The sequence below is a fragment of the Heteronotia binoei genome, chromosome 14 (assembly GCF_032191835.1).
Source record: "Heteronotia binoei isolate CCM8104 ecotype False Entrance Well chromosome 14, APGP_CSIRO_Hbin_v1, whole genome shotgun sequence".
In the NCBI taxonomy this organism is placed as follows: domain Eukaryota; kingdom Metazoa; phylum Chordata; class Lepidosauria; order Squamata; family Gekkonidae; genus Heteronotia; species Heteronotia binoei.
The window spans coordinates 19,474,485-19,497,809 of NC_083236.1; the positions used below are offsets into that span (position 1 = coordinate 19,474,485).

The 23,325-nt window shown below is 44.8% G+C and overlaps 2 protein-coding genes across 7 annotated transcripts in view; one reads left to right on the forward strand and one right to left on the reverse strand.

Annotated features, from left to right (window-relative positions):
• Positions 1–23,325, reverse strand: part of SHISAL1 (shisa like 1) — a 401,371-nt gene that overhangs the window by 95,725 nt on the left and 282,321 nt on the right. The window lies entirely within an intron of this gene.
• Positions 8,269–23,325, forward strand: part of MTA1 (metastasis associated 1) — a 116,173-nt gene continuing 101,116 nt past the window's right edge. For all 5 annotated transcript variants that reach the window (XR_009556184.1, XM_060253893.1, XM_060253895.1 and 2 more), the window contains exons 1-2: positions 8,269–8,629; positions 15,324–15,391. Coding sequence is in view for 4 of the 5 variants with exons in the window: in XM_060253893.1 (XP_060109876.1) it covers positions 8,602–8,629; positions 15,324–15,391 (96 nt within the window). In the remaining variant the exon portion in view is untranslated. The remainder of the gene's footprint in view (positions 8,630–15,323; positions 15,392–23,325) is intronic.

Here is a 23,325-nt window from a genome sequence, read left to right on the forward strand (position 1 = left end):
ACCATTTGGCCAACAGCACTGGAATTGTGCCTTGTGATGTTTGCTGGGCCTGCTCCATGGGGCTCTGATCCTGCAAGGCAATAAGCATCTTCTGTCTTTGGGCAATAGTAACACAGATGCAGTGGGGTGGCTGGCATTCAGCACAGAGTGCACTTGCCCCCCCCCCCCTCTGTCCCCTTGCATCCCTCTGCCTGCAGGAGAGGGTGTACACCAGCATGGACTTCTGCTACCAGCATGGTTTTGGGCTGCCAGCCTGTCCTCCCCCATCTTCAGCACTGTACATATTGCTATCAACTGTTGTGGGAGAAAGGGTTTTTAGGGGGATAAACAGAGGAGGAACATGTGGCAGGCAGGAAAAAGCTGCTGCAGGAGTCCCAGTTTGAAGGACAGATTGTACTTCCTTTGCTGACCTGTGTGGGGCAAATTCTGCAGTTGGGGGAGTAGAGTCTCTCTTTAGGTGTCTCTTTCCTGAGGAGTACCTGTAAGAGCTCTCAGCAATATATAGTGTTAGGCAAATGCAACAGCAGTGCTTATTCCCTCCCTTGAGTATCTGTGCTAAGTACTCCCTGCGCAGAACTACAGGTTCATTTCCTACCACCAGAGTGGAAGTTTCTGTGTTCATGGCAGCAGCATTTCCTCAACATCTAAGCTCTACTTGCCTTCTGTAGTGGTTACACTGGTGCAACACTAGTGTGGCACAGGCATGCCATGACGGTATAGTCCAGTGTACTTCTTAGTCCTCAACTGAAGCCCTTTTGGTCTAGGGCTTAGGCAGGGGCTTAAAGACACCTTGATCCTTCCCACACAAAATGCTGCCAAGCCAAGTCTTCTTCATCCTATACTTGTGCCTCTGACTTTTTAGAATGCGCAAAACCTGGCATGGCAGCACTGAGCAGGAGGTTGGACTAGATGACCTCCCAAGTACCTACTGACTCTTAGCATTCTTTGATTCAAACAGAGTGACCAAAGCACATGTTATCTTTTGTTAACTTTGCTGCTAGCGGGTCCAGTTGTTCTCAGCTGGCCTGGCCAGCTATTTGGAACGGTCTTTACTGTTGTTTGCAATATTCTTGGCAATGTGTACCACGTCCTACTTTGTACTCCTGATCATTGTACATAGAGACAAACTGTAGCATATCTACTAGCCATGTTCACAATTAAAGAGAACCTCCATATTCAGAGACAGCAAACCTCTGAATACCAGCACTGGGAAGTAGCATCAGGGGAAGGCCTTGGCCTCTGTTCCCTGCTAGTTGGCCATTGTGTGAAACAGGATGCTGGATTAGTTGGACCACTGATCCGATCCAGTCAGGGCTCTTCGTTCTTACGTGTTTGTATGATTTCCGTAATCCCCAACAACTGTTTACATCTCGTTTTATTCTGCTGATTGAACCTTGAGAAATTGTCTGTACTTCTCCAACCAAAGATTTGAATTTGTTCTCTGCAGAAAATGTTGAGGGAATGTGAGCATCCTTTCAAAGTAGCTGCGATAGAGATGGATGATGCTCAGTTCCTGTTCCTCCTCCCACCTTGTTCGGAGACAGACCCTCGTATCGCTCCTCGCTCCAAGCTGAGTTCCCTCTACTGTCCATGCCCTTGAGATGCAACCGTTAGTGATGGTCATAGCGGTGCCCAGTGATGTGGCTTCTGCTCTCTTGCCTTTTTTTTCATCGCATTTACAAGGTATTAGAACCAAATCAATTTAAGCTATTCTTGCCAGGAGTGATATGTGAACTGTTCACTTGGAGCTCTGAGCAATGTCTCAGTGAGCCGACCGAGGCGTACGGAAATCCTGGCCCCTCTGTTTTAGCTAGATCTTTCTATATCACGGAAGCTCTACAGTTTTGAAGGCAGGGCACCTGGGATGGAAGCATTCGTAAAGGAAAACCGGGTTGTTTTCAAAGGCATCGGCAATTGTACTTCTGCATGGAGTGTTGCTCCTACTGAAAACAGGTGGCTAAAGAGTTCATTGTGAAAAAGGCAAAGCTTCAGTCCTAATGCCCTGAATTAAAACTAGGGATTCTTTAACTGTAATTTTCTGCATGATGCAAATATAGTACATAGGTGCCTAATATCTGGAGCTTAGTTAAAAAAAAAGTCTAGTTGGGCTGCAAGAAAAAAGTCACTCCCCCTGTAATTTTTTTTTTTAAAGATGGTCTTTACATTTCTCCCTTGTTCTTCACTGGACCACATCTTGCCAATGAATTTGCAAGTGATTAGCACTGGGCAAGTGTCAGCATAGCTAGACAAAATTACATTTCTGTGCTGCAGGATTTGTGAAAACCTGCAGAGCTCTTTCCTCTGTCTCCTGTGGCTGCCCCTTCTAGTAGAAAGTGGGTGCTGTTGCTTCTAGTTCAGGATCAGCTGAGCTCACTGCAACCTTGTGAGCTCTTTGGGAAGTCCCTGCATCTCCTTGACAGTGCAGTTGTTTTTTCCTACAGGATCCTGTAATGGTGGCAGTTACAAGCATAAGACAGCTTCAAGAGGGGGTTGGATAAACACATAGAGCGGAGGTCCATCAGTGGCTATTAGCCGAAACTTATAGATGGAACACCTGTCTGGGGTAGTGAAGTTCTGTATTCTTGGTGCTTGGGGGGCAATAGGGCTTCTGGAATCTGGCCCTACTGGTGGACCTCCTGATGGCACCTGGGTTTCGGCCACTGTGTGATACAGAACATTGGACTGGATGGGCCATTGGCCTGGTCCAACATGGCTTCTCTTATGTTATAGCACTCAGATATGTTCTGCAACCCAAAACCTACCCATATGTGCTTACTTGCTAGACTGACAAGTTCTTCAGAATTCATAAACCAGCAATAGACTTATCACAAGCCAGAGTGCAGATCCAGCAGCAGTCCTGGGGGTTTAATATTATACCCCACATCTTTTTGCCAACAGCTAATATGAACAGAAGCCAGGTTTTTATGAAGCGCCTCTTTATGCTTCTTTGCCTTATTGCTGCAGGTGTCCATTTCAGCCAAAGCTCTTTACCAGGGCCATAGAAGCCAGGCTTTCTAATGACATAGTTCAAAATGAATGTGTTTACCATTTAATCCACAGTGGCCTAGTATGGTCTAAAGTCCTTTGACAGCTCAGAAAAAATATTTTTGGGGAGTGGAGATGAATTAATTGCTAACATATCTATTACTGGCAGGGATTTTTGCTTATGCTAAGTCAAATGAAGACAAGGGTGAAGGGTGGTCTTGGCCATTGGCATCTGCCAGATTTTCTGGGTGCTTCTGGGATTCCTCAGTTCCCTTTTGCCTCCAAATAAGTACTCAAGTGGATTTTAATTCTCATGGGCAAGAATAGGAAACAAACCATTGCACAGAAAATGAACAATAGATTTCTTGATTAAGAGAAGATGTAGTCCTGCCTCTTGGAAAACAGAAGGGATTCCATATCTGGTAGCATCGCCCAGGTAGTGCCTGGCAAGGTTGGTCTCTGTCTTGAGCCTGTAAAAGGCATCGCTCATTTTCATTCATTGTCAAATGAAGGAGGAATGTTGCCACTTGGCAGCAGCTGCCAGTTCATCTCTTGTACTTAAGATGGTAAATGTAAATAGCATTTTTTGCAATAAAACTGCAATGTATACACCTTTATGAAATATTTTATGATACTAATGTATCACTAATAAACTGAATTGGAAAGTCTGATTCTGTTTCGCTTTGCAATTGGTTTTGATCCTGCTTTGTGCTTCAAAATAACTAGGGATCACAGCTTACAAGTGATACATAGCTTTTAGCTAAAAACAGAACATTTTCACATTCCAAGAAAGTCGAAGGAAGCTTCAATGGTATGACGTCTCAGCAGAATTTCAAGAATCCTGGTACAGTATCCTCATTGCAGTGCTTCCTTTCAGTAGCAGTGTAACCCATGTTCAGTCCTGCAGGAAGGAGATAAAAGGGAACTGAGAAGGGAAACGTATCCAGTCACCTTCTAAAAGGTGGACATGGGTCCAACAGAGGGACCACAATGGGTGATAAAGTCTTTTTGGTGGTCTTTCAAAACTGAGGAATACGATAGTCATAATTTTACCTAGGGCACCACCAGACAAGTGAGTTAGTAAAAGTAATTATGGAAAAAAAGGTGCCCGGATTCCTCCATTTATTGATCACTTGATACTGGACGTATTGACTTTTGCATTGCATTCATTAGCTGTGACAGATGAGCTGATAATGTGAGCAGTTGGGTTAGAACTGATAAAAGGAAGTACTTTTTCACCCAAAGGGTGATGAACACATGGAATTCACTGCCACAGGAAGTGGTGGCTACAAGCATAGCTTCAAGGGGGGATTGGATAAATATATGGAGCAGAGGTCCATCAATGGCTATTAGCCACAGTGTATTGTTGGAACTCTGTCTGGGGCAGTGATGCTCTGTATTCTTGGTGCTGGGGGGTGCACAGTGGGAGGACTTCTAGTGTCCTGGCCTCACTGATGGACCATGGCACCTGGGGTTTGTTTTTTTGGCCACTGTGAGACACAGAGTGTTGGACTGGATGGGCAATTCGCCTGATATGACATGGCTTCTCTTATGTTCTTATGATAGAAGATAATTCCAAAACCAGGGATATGAATGATTTAAGAATGGCTATTAGAGACTACAAGCAGGGGACAAGAAGAACCCAGAGCCAATGCGGTAGCAAGATGAACAGAACCCATGTAAAACCAGAGAATCGTAGCAGGACCTGATAAGCCAGTACCAAGGCCATTATGACTCCTGTTTTCATTTGCACCGATCTTACTGTTTGATCCCGATTACCTTCTCAGTCTCCATCAAGACATGCCTATTGCTCAAGGTCCTGCAATGTAAGACATTCTCACTCAAGATCCAGTGGCTTCTATAGGAATGTTGACTGCTCTTGGTCCCATTGCCCATCACAAGATCGGGAAGGCTCAGCACCACATGTGCCCTCAACATTGGATGCAGCTTTGGTCTCGATGAGGCCAGTCTCAGTCTCCATTCCAACCATGTTTAAGTTGGTGGGGCATACACTTTGGGCTACTCCAGGGACTCCTGTATTCAAAGATGTAGGTCATCTGTCTTCATCAGAGTCTCCTGATGTTGATTCCAGTGGGATGGAATCTGAGAGGGAGGACCCCACACTTCCGTTGGTCAAACCTGGTTAGCCTCCAGGGTACTATTTTGCCTACAGAGGGCTCAAAAGCCTTCCTACAATTGTTGGAAAGAATGTCATTGGTCTTCCAAATCCAACTTATTTCAGATAATCCAAGGTTACAGGCTTAGTTCATAAAATCCTGCAATCTGATCTGCCTCCAGCTGCTGTTCTCCTGGTACTTCCAGTACAGTACCCTCAAGGAGGCTTGGGAGAAACCAGCCTCTACACCTCCAATATCAAAATGATGCAATGCTATGTATAGAGTACAATCTACTGAGGCTTTATTATAGGGGGATTTATTATTGGCATCAACAAATATCTTCTAACAATGGCATTTCTTAATATCTTAGGTCTCAATCAAGCAATATAATATCTTCTAACAATGGCATTTCTTAATATCTTAGGTCTCAATCAAGCAATATTACGTTCTGTAGATTTCATTGGAAGGTATTCAATTTGTGAGCTTTATTCTCCCATTTAAATCAATCTGATTTGTAAAATTTTAGTTATAGTCCACCTTTTTCAGACTCAAAGCAGACTGCACACTGCAAGTCAATGTAATCAGTAGAAGGAGACAATAAGTAATATAATAGCAGGTGGGGGGGGGGTCTGTCTTTCAGACTAAAAGAAGGTAGAAGAAAGCATTTTGTTGCAGCTGCATTAATTTGCTTCTCCAGCAGTATAACCCCTAGGCTCTTAACTGGGCTCAGCTGAACTCCATCAAAAGTGATGTCCATAATGTCTTTAAAGACCTAAGGCCTGCCAACCAGCCATCTTGTTTGAGTTCAGTGCCAGGTTGTTCGCTCTCAGCCATATAACCACAGCAGTCAGGCAGTGGCTCAAGACCTCTATTGCATGACCAGATTTGGATGAGGAGATATAGAGCTACGTGTCACTGCCACATTGATGACATCCAGTTCCAAAACTACAAGTGAAAGCTAAGCTCACTGCAAACCTGTGAGCTGTTGGGGAGGCCCCTGCATCTCCTTGACAGTGCAGTTGTTTTTCTTGCAGGATCACAAGATCCTGCAATGGTGGCAGCTACACGCATAGACAGCTTCAAGCGGGGGGGGGGGGGGGGTTGGATAAACACATAGAGCAAAGGTCCATCAGTGGCTATTAGCCACAATGTATAGATGGAACACCTGTCTGGGGTAGTGAAGCTCTGTATTCTTGGCGCTTGAGGGGCAATAGTGGAAGGGCTTCTGGAATATGGCCCTACCGGTACTGGTGGACCTCCTGATGGCACTTGGGTTTTGGCCAGTGTGTGATACAGAGCGTTGGACTGGATGGGCCATTGACCTGGTCCAGCATGGTTTATGGATCAATCCCAAACCAGGTGATCCCCCATATGCATCAGACCATCTTGCCTGGAACTCAGAGCCAGTTCTTTGGACAACCAAGCTGACTTCCTGAGCTGCAGGCTGCATAATTTCTGGGCTGGTGGTGTTGAAGAAGACAATGGTTTGACTTATGACAACTATCACCCCTCAGAGGCAAGGTCCCTGATGTGTTGACAGCACCCCTGGGGCACAGCTTGCCCATGGTGACTCTGGCCATCAACATTCCTCCTCCCTCAGACACAACACTTTTTGTTTGCTGGCACGGGCTGTGAGCTGTTCCCAGACTCTAAGTGCCTGTAGCAAGAGAGGGAAAAACACTTGGCCTGGATCTTTCACACTGGCAGCCATCTTCCAACAATTTTGTGCCATCTATTGTGGCACCTTAAAGACCAACAAGTTCCTGCTTTTTGTGGCATCTTAAAGATTAACAAGTTCTGGCTTTTCTAGCAGAAACATTCATGGACGCATGTTACAAAGATATGATGCTGCCATAATAAAGTTGCATCTATGTACACATAATAGAATTTTTGGCATGTGCACCTTAAACTATATATTTTTATGCTGTGGCAGTGCCACATGGTTCCATGTTTTTTTTTTTTGTGGAGCAGTCCATGGACATTGTTGTGATATGTGACTTTATAGTGGATATTGATACAATTAATGCACAAATTGTAAGGATCCATTTTTTAAACCAACGTTTTGGGTCATGATGGTGCCATGAAGGACTGGATTCACATTTTCTCTGGACCAGTCCATGGAAATGTCTGTGAGGTGTCACTTGATGGTGAATACTGGTGGACTCCTTGTAAAAAATACTACAACACTCTGGACACAGGGCTGCTAACTCTGGGATGGGGAATTCCTGGATATTTGGGGGTGGAGCCTGAGGATGGAGTTTAGTAGCATATAATGCCCTAGGGTCCATTTTTCAAAGCAGCCATTTCTTCCAGAGGAACTGTCTCCTGGAGATCAGTTGTAATTTTGGGAGATCTGAAAATCTGCCCCATGGCGCAGAGTGGTAAAGCAGCAGTACTGCAGTACTGTGGTCTGAACTCTCCGCTCACGACCTGAGTTCGATTCTGGCGGAAGCTGGATTCAGGTAGCCGGCCCAAGGTTGACCCATCCTTCCAAGGTCGGTCAAATGAGTACCCAGCTTGCTGGGAGGAAAGCGTAAAAGACTGGGGAAGGCAATGGCAAACCACCCCGTAAAAAAAAAGTCTGCCGTGAAAACGTTGTGAAAGCAATGTCACCCCAGAGTCGGAAACAACAGGTGCTTGCACGGGGGACCTTTCCTTTCCTGGGCTCCACCTGGTGGCTGGCAAACCGAAGATGACGGTTATCGGGTTACGCTCCTTGCAAATGTAATGAGTAACCATACCTGGATCACCATGAAGTAGGGTTGCCAGGTCCCCTGTGGCCACCGGCAGGGGATGGGGAGTATGGTTGCCAGATCTAGGTTGGGAAGCCCCTGGAGATTTGGGGATGGAGCCTGGATGGGGGACAAGGACCTCAATGGGGTCCAGTGCTATAGTATAGAGTCCACCCTCCAAAGCATCCATTTCCCCCCAGGGGAGCTAATCCTTGCAGTCTGAAGATGAGGTGCAATTCCCGGGGATCCCGAGGTGCCTCTTGGAGGCTTGCATCCCCTACCACGAAGCACTAGAGGGATGCTCTTTTTAATGATGTCGCCTGTGGACCAAGGGCCGAGCTACAATGTGAGGGCGGCTTTGCAGCGTTTCAGCGTAAATTCACGAGGAGCCTTTCCCCAAACCCCTTTGATCCGCCCCCCTCACGTTCATTGCTGTGGAGGGAAGCCTGCCTTCCCACAGCCGGGTGAAAGGAGCGGGAGAGAGGCTGCGCGACCCGCAGGTTGCACCCCGAGCCGGGCCGGGCGGGCTGAATACCCTCCCGGCGGTGGTGCCGGTGCCGTCCCCGCAGGCTCTGGCCGCCAGCCCTCCCGCCCACCGTGCATCTTAATTCGGCCAGCCGGCTCCTTCTCCTCCCTTTCCTCGCCGTCTTGTCTCCTCCCCTCCGGCCTCCATTTTCCAGCGCATCCAGAGACGGCGGCGGCGGCGGGGTCTGCCCGGCCTTCCTTCCTTCCTTCCCCCCTTTCTCTCTCTCTCTCTCGGCCCGGCCATGGCGGCCAACATGTACCGGGTTGGAGGTGAGGGCTCCTCCCGGCGGAAGCGGCGTTCCTGGGGGGCGAAGGGGTCCGGACGGGGGCGAGGGGAGGCCTCTGGCTCGGCCTGCTCGGGTGGCGTTTCGGGGCAGGGCGGACGGGAGGCCAGCGAGGACGACCCCGCCCGGCATCTGGGCTTCGCTTGGGCGGGAACGGCGAGCCTCCCTTCCCGTGGCCGCGCAGCGCCCTTTTGTTCCTTCGCGCCCCCCAGGAGTTGCACGCCAGGCCGCTTCTGCCAGGGATGCGCGGTCGGGCCGGCCGTGGGATGGGGACCGCCGTGGGGAGGCGGCGCGGCCTGGACTGGGCCGGTGGTGGGGGTGGTGGGGAGGGGAGTTGCCTCATTTTGGGGCCTGGAGGGATGCGGCTGAGGGGAATGCCGCCTGGCGCTGCTTTTGCGCCTTCCTCTTCCCCGCTCCTTGTCGTCCCACTCCACTTATTTCCCTCTCACTTTGCAAAAAAGGGGGCGGCTCAGTGGTCGAGAAGCCTATGAGGGAGGCGACGGGTGTCTTTGGAGACCAGGTGTTCTTCTCCAGGTGGGGAGGGACAGTGGCTCAGGGGTAGAGCATCTGCTTGGGAAGCAGAAGGTCCCCCAGGTTCAATTCCTGGCATCTCCAAAAAAAAGGGTCCAGGCAAAGAGGTGTGAAAAACCTCAGCTGGAGACCCTGGAGAGCCGCTGCCAGTCTGAGAAGACAATACTGACTTTGATGGACCAAAGGTCTGATTCAGTATAAGGCAGCTTCATATGTTTGTTGTTCATATGTTCCAGTGAGGATGTCGCTGTTTGGGGGGAGCTCAGCAGGGGAAGGAACCACAATGGTTAGACACCGCAGTCGGGCTGTGATGCGGCTTTAGGGTTAAAAAAAACAATAGCAACAACAAACAGACCTTCCTTTGAAATGAAAGATTTCCATGTTTTCTAGCCGAGGTACTTCCCTCAGCTTCTGCGCTGTGTGAACTGAGAACATGCTCGACTCTTGTGTATTGTGCCTGTTGTTCCTTGGGCTTTCAGCCACACAGTCCTTTTCCTTTGCAGGGGTGGGGGGAAAAGGTTGAGGCATAGGATGCTGTGTGCTGGGGGGGGGGGGAGTGGGATGCAACAGTGCCTGAGATGTGCATACATACTGGCTTTCCCTTTCCCTTAATCTAGAATGCTGCTTGATAGTGTGACAGACAGGCTCTCTGTGTAGGGTGGTGAAGGCAAGGTTAGTTGTTGGAAGACATAGGAAGGGACACAAGGTTGAAATTGCCAGGCGGAAGAGACAAAGCAAGAGATAAAACCAACATCTGTGAGTTGAATGCACTTGGGAGTGGCCTTTCTGAATGTCTGGGTCTTATTTAAAATGCATTAATTTGTGTCTGTCCAACTGAAGAAAGAGCCTCTTTGGCTCAACTGGATATACACTTTAACTTTGTTCTGATGCTGAGAGGAATCATAAGCGGGTCTAACTCTGAATTCAGTACAATTTGGTCCCAGGTATGCATAGGATTGCTACCTTTGTCTCTTTCTCTGTTAATGTGAGTTGCTTTCGGAGAGTTTCTCTAAGAACACAGCATATAAATAAGAAGGCATGCTTGATCTGATAAGTTTCACGTGAATTCTGTAAGAAGTTGTTTTTCACAATTCAACATTTAGATTTATGGCATACAGCTTAATAGCGATGGTGGCCGGGTGGCTGTGGCAGATGGAGCAGCTCCTCAACCAGGATGACCAGAGCCAGCAGCCAAGCAAGCCTCCTGAGGACAGTGAGGGACTGATTTGTGGGGCCAGACAGCTTAAACAGGGATTTTATCGGTGGGGTCTGGACCCCTGATCCCCCAGGCCCCATTGTAGCTATAAGCCTGGCTTACTAAGTTTGATAGTGTCATTCTTTAACATCAGTATTACTTGAACATGTAGAAGGTATTATAGAATAACAGAATTATGAGGCAGTGGGAAAGGGAAGATGTGTCAAAATTTAACTTTCACAGCATTTCTGTATTGCTTGACTTTTACGTGTGCTTGGATAAATGTGAAGTCCTGTCAGTGCATACAGTGAGGCTATCCCCATATTCCCTAGATGTTAGGCTGAGGTAGTGTCTAAGGCCTGGTTTTGATATTACACCCAAGTCATAGTCATGGCTGTACCTTGGGTTTGTGTCTTCTCAGCCTTGCATGCCCAGAGTCCCTCTCACTTATGGTTTGGAGGTTCAGTATGGCTTTCACAAGACAAGAAGTGGGTGAGGTAAATAATAACCCCATGGGAGAAGAATAAGAAGTATACAAGCCTGAGGAGCAGAATCCTGACTCGATGCTCAAAAGATTGTTTACTGTTACCACTGTTTTCAAAAAAGGAATTAATCAAGGAATTAAGGCAAGCTACAGACTGAAAATGATGTTCTACGGGTTGGTACCTGTAGAAAATATCTACACATCTTATGAATGAGGAATTCGGTGGATGTGAACTCCCATGTATCTTAATAAACAGCACCTCTCTCACACATGGGTACAGCATTTCTTGTGCACTGTCTTGCATACATGGCTTTTTGCATTCTCTGATTTTACAGCAGCACTTCTGTCTTCACTCAAAAACATAGAGGTTCTTTTCTGCCTGACTCTTTGATATGCCCTACCTGCCATAGGAGCTTGTATATGTAAGGAATCTGTATCTTTCATCACAAAAGTGCATTCTCACTCATTCTCTCATGGCCACATATACCATAGCAGCATGGCCCCTCACCACCTTTTCTTTCTAGTACATATTTGCACATAGACCAGGGGACCACTTCTCTCACATGCTACATCAGTGTACATGCACATGTTCTCTGCTCACTTTGTCCCTTCCTAGTAACATAATAAGAATTGGCAAAAGTTTTGGAAATATATGAAGTGTGTTTTGAGTGGGCAGAAAATGTAAATAATGGCCAATGTGGAATTTTAGCTAATAAAGTTCAGCTTTCTTAATTGGATTTTCCCCCTTGCCCAGTAGGGGAAGGGGCCTAAGCTCAGAGACAGAGCATGAACTGTGCATGCAGAAGTCCCATGTTCACTCCCAGACACTTTAAAGGGTTCTGGGAAGCTGGGTAGGGTTGGGAGAGAATCTGAATCTTTGGAGTTTGCCAGTCTTTGGAGTTTACAGGCTAGCACTATATTGAGCTAGTCAGAGCAAAGTTTTGATTCAGTGTAAGGTAGTTATTAAATTTGCTGCTACAAGAGGTAATGATGGTCACTAGCTAGGATGTCTTTAAAGGGGAATTAGCAAAGTCATGGAATAGAATTATGTCAGTGGCTTGATTTAGTTAGAAACTGGCTGCCTGTTTGCAAACACACATGCTAATCTGTGCTTCAGTAATATTGAGGCTAGATTACGGTAACACTCTACATTGGGCCGTCCTTGAAGATGATTTGGAAACAGGCTGGTGCAAAATTCAGCAGTGTGTTTATTATCAGGAATGCAAAGTAGCAAATGTTAATACCAGTTTTAAAAGAGGTCCATCGGGATCCAGGGAGCTACAAGTCAATTAGTCTAATCTTTTCCAGGTAAATCAGTAGAAACTTATTAAAGTTTTTTAGTTCTTATTAAGTACATATAGGAATGAAGGCTGCTGCGAGAGGTTTAGCGTGGTACCTGCAAAGGGAAGTCCCGCCTTACCAACCTTTTGAAATGTATAGGCAAGTTAATAAGCTTGTGGATATAAACTTAGCAGTTATGGGATAAGAGGATGGGTACTTTCATGGATTTTTTTTTTAAAGTTAAATAAAGAATAGGAATAAAAGGACAGTGTAGGGATGAGTAGGGTCTCATCAGGGGAAGCCTGATTTCCGTGCCCTGTTCGTTGGCCCTGTTAGACAACTGTTGGCCACTGTGTGAAACAGGTTGCTGAACTAACATGTCACTAGTATGAACTAGCAGGTTCTTCCTATGGTCTTATTAAATAACATAGGAGATCAAAACTGATCCTTGTGGATCCTCCACGGGGCAAGTCCCACACTGCTGACAACTGGTCTCTAACAGCAACAGCATTCTTCATGGTTGAGATCTATTGCTTCTAATTTTTTTATCTGTCAGAACTGAAATGTTTAGACTGTCTGAAAAGAAGGTACTCTGTGAGTTTCATAGAATCATAGAGTTGGAAGGGACCTCCAGGGTCAGCTAGTCCAACCCCTGCACAATGCAGGAAACTCACAAAGACCTCTTCCTAAATTCACAGGATCTTCATTGCTGTCAGATGGCCATCTAGCCTCTGTTTAAAAACCTCCAAGGAAGGAGAGCCCACCACCTCCTGAGGAAGCCTGTTCCACTGAGGAATTGCTCTGTCAGGAAGTTCTTCTTAATGTTGAGCCGGAAACTCTTTTGATTTAATTTCAACCCATTGGTTCTGGTCCTACCTTATGGGGCCACAGAAAACAATTCCACACCATCCTTCAAGTACTTGAAGATGGTGATCATATCACCTCTCAGTCGCCTCCACTCCAGGCTAAACATCCCCAGCTCCTTCAACCTTTCCTCATAGGACTTGGTCTCCAGGCCCCTCAACATCTTCGTCGCCCTCCTCTGGACCCGTTCCACCTTGTCTATATCCTTCTTAAAATGTGGTGCCGAAAACTGAACACAATACTCCAGGTGAGGTCTTACCAGAGCAGAGTAAAGCAATACCATCACATCACGTGATCTGGACACTATACTTCTGTTGATTTGGTAGTGCTGTTGAATAAGCACCAGTGGCGCAGTAGTGGAAACAACACACAGAACAATCTGCAATACGTTGAGATTTTGAAAAATAGGGACAGGTATCAAAGAATGTGCTTTGTCATGGTTTAAACCAACCCTCTGGATTTCATCTATGAAGAATGCTTTTGCTGTTAGGGGCCAGTTGTTGGCATCTTAATATTCTTTGAGGGGGGAGGCCCAAGGGTCAGTTTTATCTCCCAAGCTGTTTAATAAAAGCATAGGAAGAACCTTCTGGATCAGACTAGTTGCCCATCTAGTTCAGCATCCTGCTTCACACAGTGGCCGACAGTTCTCCCAGAAGGCCAACAAACAGGGCAAGAGGGGTCCTTAGTGGTTACCCTTCTTCAGCAAGCCCCCCAAAGGCTTGAATACAACTGACCATTTCCTTGGGCAGAAGGACTTCCATGGATCACCACTCACTTCCACCCTTCCTACTGCAGCCTTTAGAGGAAGCAGCTGGCATGGCCCCCATTCTTTCCCTGCCTACCTCCTCTCTACCCAGTGTGCAGTATCTGAAATGCATATAGGTAGGCGAAGAAAGGCCAGAGGGCCTGCCTGCTTCCACTAAGGCTGCTGCAAACGGGAGGAGGAGGATGGCATTGGCAGAATGAAAGACCTGTGCTGTGCCCAGCCTGAGTTCCATAGGATGGATGTAGCAGAGACTTTGCTGTGCTTCCAAAGAGGGGGTCTGATTCTGAACCTTCTCTGGAAATGGAGAAACCTCTGATGTACCCAGCCTACTGGAGGAAGCAAAGAAGTTTTGGGCAAGGGAACTGAGTGCCACAATGGCATTCGGATCCTGCCTCCCTCCTACATTGGTAGTCACTTGTCTGGTCTGGGAGAGACTTCCTGGTGGTGTGGAATAAGATCAGAATACCCATTCTGATGTCTGTATGCTCCTTGGTCCCAGGGTTGTATCAGGAGGTTTCCCAGGCAGGAAGGAACAAGGCATGCACAGTTAATCACAAATCTGTTGAGGAAAGAAGGCCTCAGTTCCTTGCTAGTGCTCTAATATTCCTGAAGTTGCAAATTCTCTAAAATTGCAGGTCACTCAAAACAGGTGTTACAGGTAAATCTTCTGTCTTTACCTCCTTAAATCCTCAGAATATGGCAGGAAACAGATTTGAAACATTAAGTAAAAGAGAAGCTAAATTGTCAGAGCATAATAATTGATTCCCCTCCCCCTATTCACAGCAGTCTTTTACATCAAATATGAACATATACCCATTTCTTCTCTTTAAAACAACTGAAATCTAAAGTTATGTTTCTGTATCATTATAGAAGAATAAGAGTCCAGTGGCACCTTCAAGACTAACAAAATCTGTGGCAGGGTATGAGCTTTCGTGAGTAACTGAGCACTTCAAGAAAGCTCCTCTCCTGCCACAAATTTTGTTAGTCTTTAAGGTGCTGCTGGACTCTTGCTCTTTAATACTGCTACAGACCCGTGTTGATCTATAGCATTATAAAAACCTTTTCTTTAAAAAAAAAAGAGCTCCAAATTAGCACTGTAGTTGCCAGAACTCTGCAACACATTTGTTTCTGTATTGTGATGGTTATTAAAAGCAGTTCTGTGTTGAGAGATGGGCTACGCTGGGATTAACTGTATGGTGTGGGAGATGTGATTGCTGTGAGAACATTTTGTATGTTTAGTGTAATAGTCACCTTCCAGTATCCGTTGAGGCTTTTAAAAATACAGTTACGTGCAAATTGTTCTCAGGCAACAAATACTAGAGACACATGGAGGTGGAAAGAACGTCCATTTTAGGGAGTGTGGTCAGATGTATTGAGGTTTTGGAATAAGGACAGTGCTGTGACTGTGGAGCATGGTAACAGTGGTTACCTGTCTGCAAGGAAGCTATAATATGTCAGCCAAGAGGTAGATGTGTAAAAATCACTGCTTATATTTTTGTTTTTAAGCTGTATCATCTCATAAACTTGTGCTTAATGAAAAAATGTGTTTTTTTTTACAGATTATGTCTACTTTGAAAACTCTTCAAGTAACCCATATTTGATACGTAGAATAGAAGAACTCAATAAGGTAAAAGAAGTGCAGATGCCATCCATGGTTTTTGAAGATACTGTTTGTACTAGCTGTTAACAATGAATCTATTATTTTTACAATTTTGAAATCTTTTTTTAAGCTGACAGAATTCACAAAAGTATTGATATGGATGAAATAGGAGCCTGTATAGAGCCGGTCAAGAAGGCAGCCTCTTTTTTCCTTTCAAAATATCTGGATTTCATACAACCAGTAACAGATGGGGGTATTTTTCTGTGAGCCTGGGGAATTCCCAAGGTTTTCAGAAAAATACAACAACAACAAAAGTTTGGTGGAAGGAACATGAGACCTTGGCCACCATTTTGAGACAGGTGGATGTAAAGGTGGCAGCAATGCAGATAGGTGGGAGGACAAGGACAGAAGAGGAGAAGTGGGAGCTTTTGCTGCATGACCCAGTCATGGCAGGCAGGAAGAGGAAGGCAAGAGAAAATGAATGGGAATTACTTCCACATGAGCTAGATGGGCAGAGGCAGCAGCACTGCAGGTGGGAGGAGTGTGATCCACTGCTGCCATTATGTGAGCTAGGTGGATGGAGACAGTATTGTGGTGGGTAGGGGAAAGGGAGAGTGAAGGCTGCTGTTGAATGCGGGGAATGGATTCCTTCCTGTGAGTCATGCAGGTCTCCAATTAGTTTTATATCTAATTCTGAACCTGCCCCCTGAATGTAGATTTTAAAAAACTACACTGGCTAGCAGTGTTCCCTCTAAGCTGAGTTAGTGTGAACTAGCTCACAGTTCTTTAGCCTTTGGCTCATACATTTTAGTCTTAGCTCAGGAAAAATTATTTATGCATTAGCTCATGACTTTAATGCCAGTAGCTCACAAAGTAGAATTTTTGCTCACAAGACTCTACAGCTTAGAAGGAGCATTGCTGGTCAGGTAGTTTTCCCTCTAGAATAACAGCAAGCATCAAAAAATGAGAGGGAGTTACAAAACTTGAAAAGCTGCAGACAATGCAAAGGGAAAAGACAATTTTATTAGGCAAGTTAACAGGCCTATGGATATTAACTTAGCAGTTGTGGGATAAGAGGATCGTACTTTCATAGATTTAAAAAAATATTGTAAAAATTCATTTGGATAAGCCTTAAATCCGCCCCCCAACAAACACTTGTATATATATAGCTCCAGAAATTCCAAGAAGCATAGGAATTAACCTCCATGACCCTCAAGGTCAAGGATAAGGTCAAGGATAGTGTTTACCGTGGCTAATCCATTGAACAGTTTTTCCAAGCAGACTTGTTGGCTTCACTGCATCCAGACGGTGAATATTCAGTCCCATCTGTCACAAGCAGGGGACCAGGGAGGGCCTCCTATTGGCTGCCACCACTCTGATAATTATCTGTCTGGGAGGACCCAAAGCACTCACCCAACCCCTGTCTTCCTTCTCAACAAGCACCTTTTATCTGTGACCAAAAAGGTGGGCAGACTCAGGCAGTTCAACAACAATAAGTTTATTGTAAGTGCTTAAGAACGAACAAGTGAGTTTTAATTTTTTATTGCACAAGGAAACAGTAAAGGTGGTGCAAAGAAAATAAAAGTCTTAACTATACATTCCCTTCCTCTAATTCCAACTAACTCACCGCTCTGGATGAGGGAATCCTCATGACTTCAGGCTTCTCTCCAGCTCAGCCTTTCCAAAGAGAACTCTCCTGACTGCAGCCTGTCCAGAGAGAACAATACTCCCTCTCTAGCTTGGCCTTTTTTTTCCTCCCTCCAGGTCCCACCCCACTAGTCTCCACTGGGCAAGTTTTCCCTCCAAAACTGCCCACCCAATCAGAGGGACAGACAGGATTCTGGGAAATGTAATGTTTAATGTTTAATTCGATTTATACCCCATCCTCCTTGCCAAGGTGGGCTCAGAGCGGCTTACATCAAGGTCATAGCGTACTATGAGCGCAGTTATAAAAACAATAACACCACTTAAATATATAAGTTAAAACACATAGTTCCAGGATGGCGGTTATTCCAGAATTCTCCTATGGTAGGTTGAAGGCCTGCCGGAAGAGAACGGTCTTACAGGCCTTGCGGAACTGGGTGAAATATAGGCCTTGTAGCTACTCTAACACAGGCTTCTCTGGAGTCTGTAGGCCTTACTAGGCCTAGGATCATGACCACCACCTGACAAAGTGGCAGGATTAATACAGTACTACTATCCCAGAGTGATTTTCACTGTACCAAAGGAAATGGCAAGCAGATAGCTGTTCGGGACCTGAAATTCCCCTCCCCTGTCATGTTTCCTTAGGGAGGAGGACTCATTGGGGACAAGCCCAGTGGTGACCACTGGAGTCTCTTTACCCACACAATAGGGTCTGAACTGGCTGTCACTTTTGCAGCTGGGCCAGACTTCCTAGAGAGGTTGCCAGAAGGAGGGAAAGCTAAAGACAGGGGGATAGATAAAGGTAGGTCGTCTGGAGAAGGAAACAGGCAAAGGGGCTTTCGAGGAATGGAAAGAGAATTAGAAATAATCTACTTGAAATTTTGCAAGAGGGCCCAATAATAACTGAAGAAAGTACTATTGAAATGTTTCTTGATATCTCTACTCTAACATTGTAAACAAGAAGATATTTAAAATTTTAACAGGCCAACAGGAAAGGATATCACTTACAAATGGGGTGACCCATTTAGACTTTCTTTTAAAGACAGTGGAGGAAGGTGAGAAAATTTACAAACAATGAAGAAAAAAATTCAGTTTTTGTTAGAGACTTAGTCAAAGTAACAGGATAAGTCAAGTAACATGATAAATGGAGTATGGAATAAGGATGGGCATGAACTGGGAAAATAGGTTCGTTATGGTTCGTGGGGTTTTATGAACCTTCCTGTTTACCAAAACAGTTGGTTTTATGAACTTAGTGAAGTGGTAGAATAGCCCCCCCTGTGGGCCAGAGTTGCTAAACTCGAAGTGAGTCTCCAGCTGACTCTCTTCTTCTACCAAAGGGAGATCCCCCCCCCTTTTTTCTTCTGACCTGGCGATCGTTGACTTCTGGCCTCCTGGGGTCCCTATTTTTGGCCTGGCCTCATCTGCTGGCCTCCCTCTGACTGTCCCATGGGCCAGTTTCCCAGAACTCTCACCAGTTACATCAAAGGGAGATTGCCCCTCCTTTCTTTTCGACCCTGTGATTCTTGACTTCCATGTTTCCCGATGTCCACCTTTTTGGCCTGTCCTCATCTGTCAGCCTCCCTCTAACTGCCCCATGGATCAATTTTCTGAAGTTCCTGCAACTTCTGCAAAAAGGAGATCATCTTCCACTTCCTCCCCCAAGCCTCGAATTTCCAACTCCTCTTTTTCCTGTACCACCACTGGCATGCACCCCTCCTCTCCTTCTTCTCCTAAACCAGGAAAAGTTTTTTATTCAGCACCACTCAGGAGAAAGATCCCAGCACAAAGTTGACATGTAATGCCGACAGATGGATCCAATCAATTGTTCCAAGACTGAACCCTGCCACTTCAGTCTGTAGAAAAATATGAGGAAAGCCTCAAACTCCATCTCATCTTTTTAGAGTGTAGCTCATCAAAACCACCACCTAGGAAGGGTCATCATAAATACAGACATGCAGAAAAGCCTCCCAAGTCAAAGTCGTCGCCCCACCTCAGCTGTTCCCATCCTAAGGACTCAGTTCCTTGCAAGTCAGCTTTGGAACCAGTCAAGAAGGCAGCCTTTCTTCCATCAATGCCCTCGCCATCAAGTTGCTCACCATACTCATCCCATTCTCCCTTGGAAAGTGAAGTAGAAGACTCTGAACTTCCTTTCCCTTGTTGTCAACTCAGTACTTCAATCTGTCTATTGGATCCAATGGATTTTTTGCCTTCTGTTGTCCCAGTCACTATACCAAGAGCTCCAGTGTGACTACTACAATCAGGGCTGGGGTCCATATGCTCCCCTTTGTTCTGATCAAGGAGAACCAGACCAGAACTTCCCCTGGATCTACATGACATGCTTTGATAACCATCAGCCTACTTATGAAGACAAAAAGCCTGACTGTGACTGTGGCTCTGAACCTTCACCTGACAATGTAATGCCAGAACCATCTATATACTTCTTCCTTCGCTAGGGTTTACACATCTGTAGTGAACAACTCATTTGAATGGCCTGATCCCTAAAAATCAGTGTATCCTGCATTTCTCTAAGGGGAATGGATTCAGAATTATGCATCCTGCAAACACATCCTGGGCTTCTGGAAGTCACATCTTCGTTATGTCTAGCATCTGTGTAGCCTTCCACTAGGTGTATTGAAAACCGTTACAGAACCAAGCAGGAAAGATGGGAAAGGATGTTCCTTTCCCAACATCCTACACCTAACATCCTATAGCTACACCCTGAAATTCCTGAACCACCTTCAAAGGAAGAACCAGGGACACTTGTCTCTCAGCCCTGATTGATAAAGAAGGATGTAAATTGAACATATGAAGCTGCCTTATACTGAATCAGACCCTTGGTCCATCAAAGTCAGTATTGTCTTCTCAGACTGGCAGCGGCTCTCCAGGGTCTCAAGCTGAGGTTTTTCACACCTATTTGCCTGGACCCTTTTTTGGAGATACCAGGGATTGAACCTGGGACCTTCTGCTTCCCAAGCAGATGCTCTACCACTGAGCCACCATCCCTCCCCCTGAGCCACCGTCCCTCCCCCATTAAATGAGTTAGACAGAAAGATCTATGCCTCCTCTGCTCTGGGTTTCAAAATTGCCAACAGTTAGTACATAATGACCCACTACTAACTCTTTTCTATGGACTTGCATTACACCCTACCTAGAGATATTGCCAGATGACAAATGTAATCTGGTATAACTTCTGGCCTTGGAGACATCAAAGCTGTCCAAATACCAGATTTCCTCAGCAAAGTGCTCAGTTGACTGTAAAGCCCTTAGTCTTACCACAGCTTTTGCTCTGCATTGCCTCTACTGGCTGAGACCTATTGCACTTTGTTGAGAAAGGAGTGCCATAATTTAGGACCTACCCTTTGAGGGCATAGATCTCTCCAGTACCAGCACCATTGAGATACTCAGTGAGATGAGGAAGAGTAAGTTTACTGCTAAGACTTTGAGAGTGATTCCCTAGATGCATTCTACTACTACATGTAGATCCTATTGCATGCTACCCTGCATTCAAAAGGCCACCTTGTTCCAACAGGCCTTCTTATATGCAGGCCATCCAACTTTCTCTCCAGCAAAGAAAGGTGGGCAAAATCAGACCCCCATCATCCAAGATGTACCAACCCACTAGGCATGGCTTTTGGCAGTTACATCCCATGCCCAGTATGCCAATCAACAGAGGAGCAGAGGTTCCACCAACTGAACTGGCAGAACATCTCCCAATGACAATGGATATTTGAAGTTTGCCTCTTTTCCAATCCATTCACCCCCATCACCTAATCACTCTGAAGAAGTGTATATGCACATGAAAGGTTATACCCAGAATAAAACTTTGTTGGTCTTAAAGGTGCCACTGAATTCAAACTTTGTTATGATTCATGGGGTCCACCATGTTGAAGGTACCCTATGTTAGAGTATGCATGCATCCCCTGCAGTTATGGTTTGTGGGGACATTCAGTCCTTTTCACCACCACCTGTCAAAGAAATTAAACATCCATTTCATCCCCCTCTGCTGGAAGTCACATTAACCACAGATGCCTCGTTAGGTTGGGGTGTTCACATAGGGCAGGTGCTGATCCATGAGATCCAAAGGTAACCAAATAAGAACATAGCCAAATAAGATTACACTTCAGTGGAACTGTATAGGAATCTAGAATAGCAAATTATGGGAGATATGTACTTAGAGTGGTATCTCTGGTAACTTTGTGTTGGCAAAACAATGATACCTGAATTATTCCATACTTTACATGGGGTAATTTTGCAAATTTGATATACCTAAAATCATTTGTAATGGTGACTTCAATGAAATTATGGGCCCCTTAATTGACTGTAGCTGTCCCTTCCATGTACAGATTTTTCTAGGGCTAGAGCAGTAATATGTTCTTCCCAAGAAGAATTTTGTGTGCATGATTCTTATAAACTGATGGTGAATCCAACTGAATTTTTTTTTAAATTATTTCTTAGTATATATATTAAGATCAACACTGGCATGCTTTACAAATCCTTTGGTCATTTTTGGACCATTCTCCTGTAACATTCTCCATAAGACCCATATTAGCTCAAGAAAAGCTTCCCATTAGCAATTCAATCATATTTTGTTACGAAGACTCCACATCTGTAACCTTCTTGAAAGAGAGATAAAGGATTTCTTAGAGCTGAATGGAGAAGAAAACATAGCTATGCTTTGAGATACTCTTACGTTAATTCATTAGAAAACATAAAATTGCATACATATAATTAAAAAAGGAATGCCCCAAGCATGTACAGCAGCTTGAAAATGACCTGCAGCAAGCCTTCCAAACTTTTGCAGACAATCCAGATCATTAATGTAACCAACACAAATTAAAATTTTAAATGAATATGATCCAGTTAGTGCAGATAGAATTGCAGATAGCTTGTGCTAAACAATTGTAGTGGGAATCACGAGAAAAAGCAAATAAAATGCTAGCAAATTATTTGAAACAAGTTCAAAACACAAATACTATCTCTGGCATTCTAGGCACAAATACACTGTGACAAGTAGACTTGGGAAATTAATGACTTATTTGCAAATTACTATAAAAATTGTATTTGATAGATGCGCATATTCAGGCAGTTGAATATAACAATTTTCTGTAAAGTATCCAGCTCCCACAAATTTCAAAAGAACAAGGCATGAGGCCCCAGTATAATTTCCCAAAATAGAAAATATAGTTGAAAATATGAAATGTCTAGATTGCTATCCCATCAAATGATACAGATGCCTATAAACTGAGTTAGTCCCAATATTACACAATCCCACTGGCAAAATAAGGGAAGGAATAAACTCCTAACTGCACAAAACAAGTATCTTAGTTACTGGTTAACCTGCTGGAGACCCACTGCAATGTTGTTGCCACATGCCTTTTATTATTATGGATGTCAAAATAACGTCTACAACATTAGCAAATCATTTTAGTGCCTACTTTACTGCTCTTTTTTACCCTTCACAACTAGGTGTTGTGCCTTCAAAACAGGGTTCCCAGAACCTTTGGCTGCTAGTCAATATAATAGCAGCTAGTAGGCATCCATAATGTTTAGTCTTACTACTGGTGTAGAGATGGTTTTTAATCGAATTCCCTGGAATTTGCTGTACTTTGTATTAGAAATGATTAGTTTACCTCAGAAATTTGCTAAATGGATCAGGGTATTTATATACAAACCAGGGCAAGGGTGATTGCTAATGATGAATATCACAGCCTTTGCAATTAGCAGGAGAACTAGATAGGATTGCCCCTTTTCTCTTATTGCTATTGAACTACATCTCTGGATAAAAACATTAAGAGAAGGAAGACAGGAGGAACAAAAATAAAATTAGCACTATAAGCAGATAATGCACCGTTATTTTTGGAAGATCTGGATCACATAGTCACTAAATTAATGTTTGTAATTTCTAAATTTGGAAACTATTGAGGATATAAAATTAAATGGGAGAAATCAACAGCAGTTCCAGCAGGGGATGTTCCTATCAAGCCATTAGTGTTACACTGGCCCTTCAAGTGCTCACACAGCAGTTTAACTATTTAGGGTTATTAAACCCTAGAAATATAGAGGACTTGGTCTCATTAATTGTCTCCACCATATTAGAAAGCATTACAGAGATTCTAAATAGATGGAAACATTTAATTTTATCATTGTGGGGTAAAATTAATATCCTAAAGAGCGGCCTACCTATTTCTCTTCCCCTTTTCTCACAGTTGACTCCATTTTTTTGATCCATCATCTAGGGCAGGGGTGGCCAACGGTAGTTCTCCAGATGTGTTTTGCATACAACTCCCATCAGCCCCAGCCAGCATGGTTGATGGCTG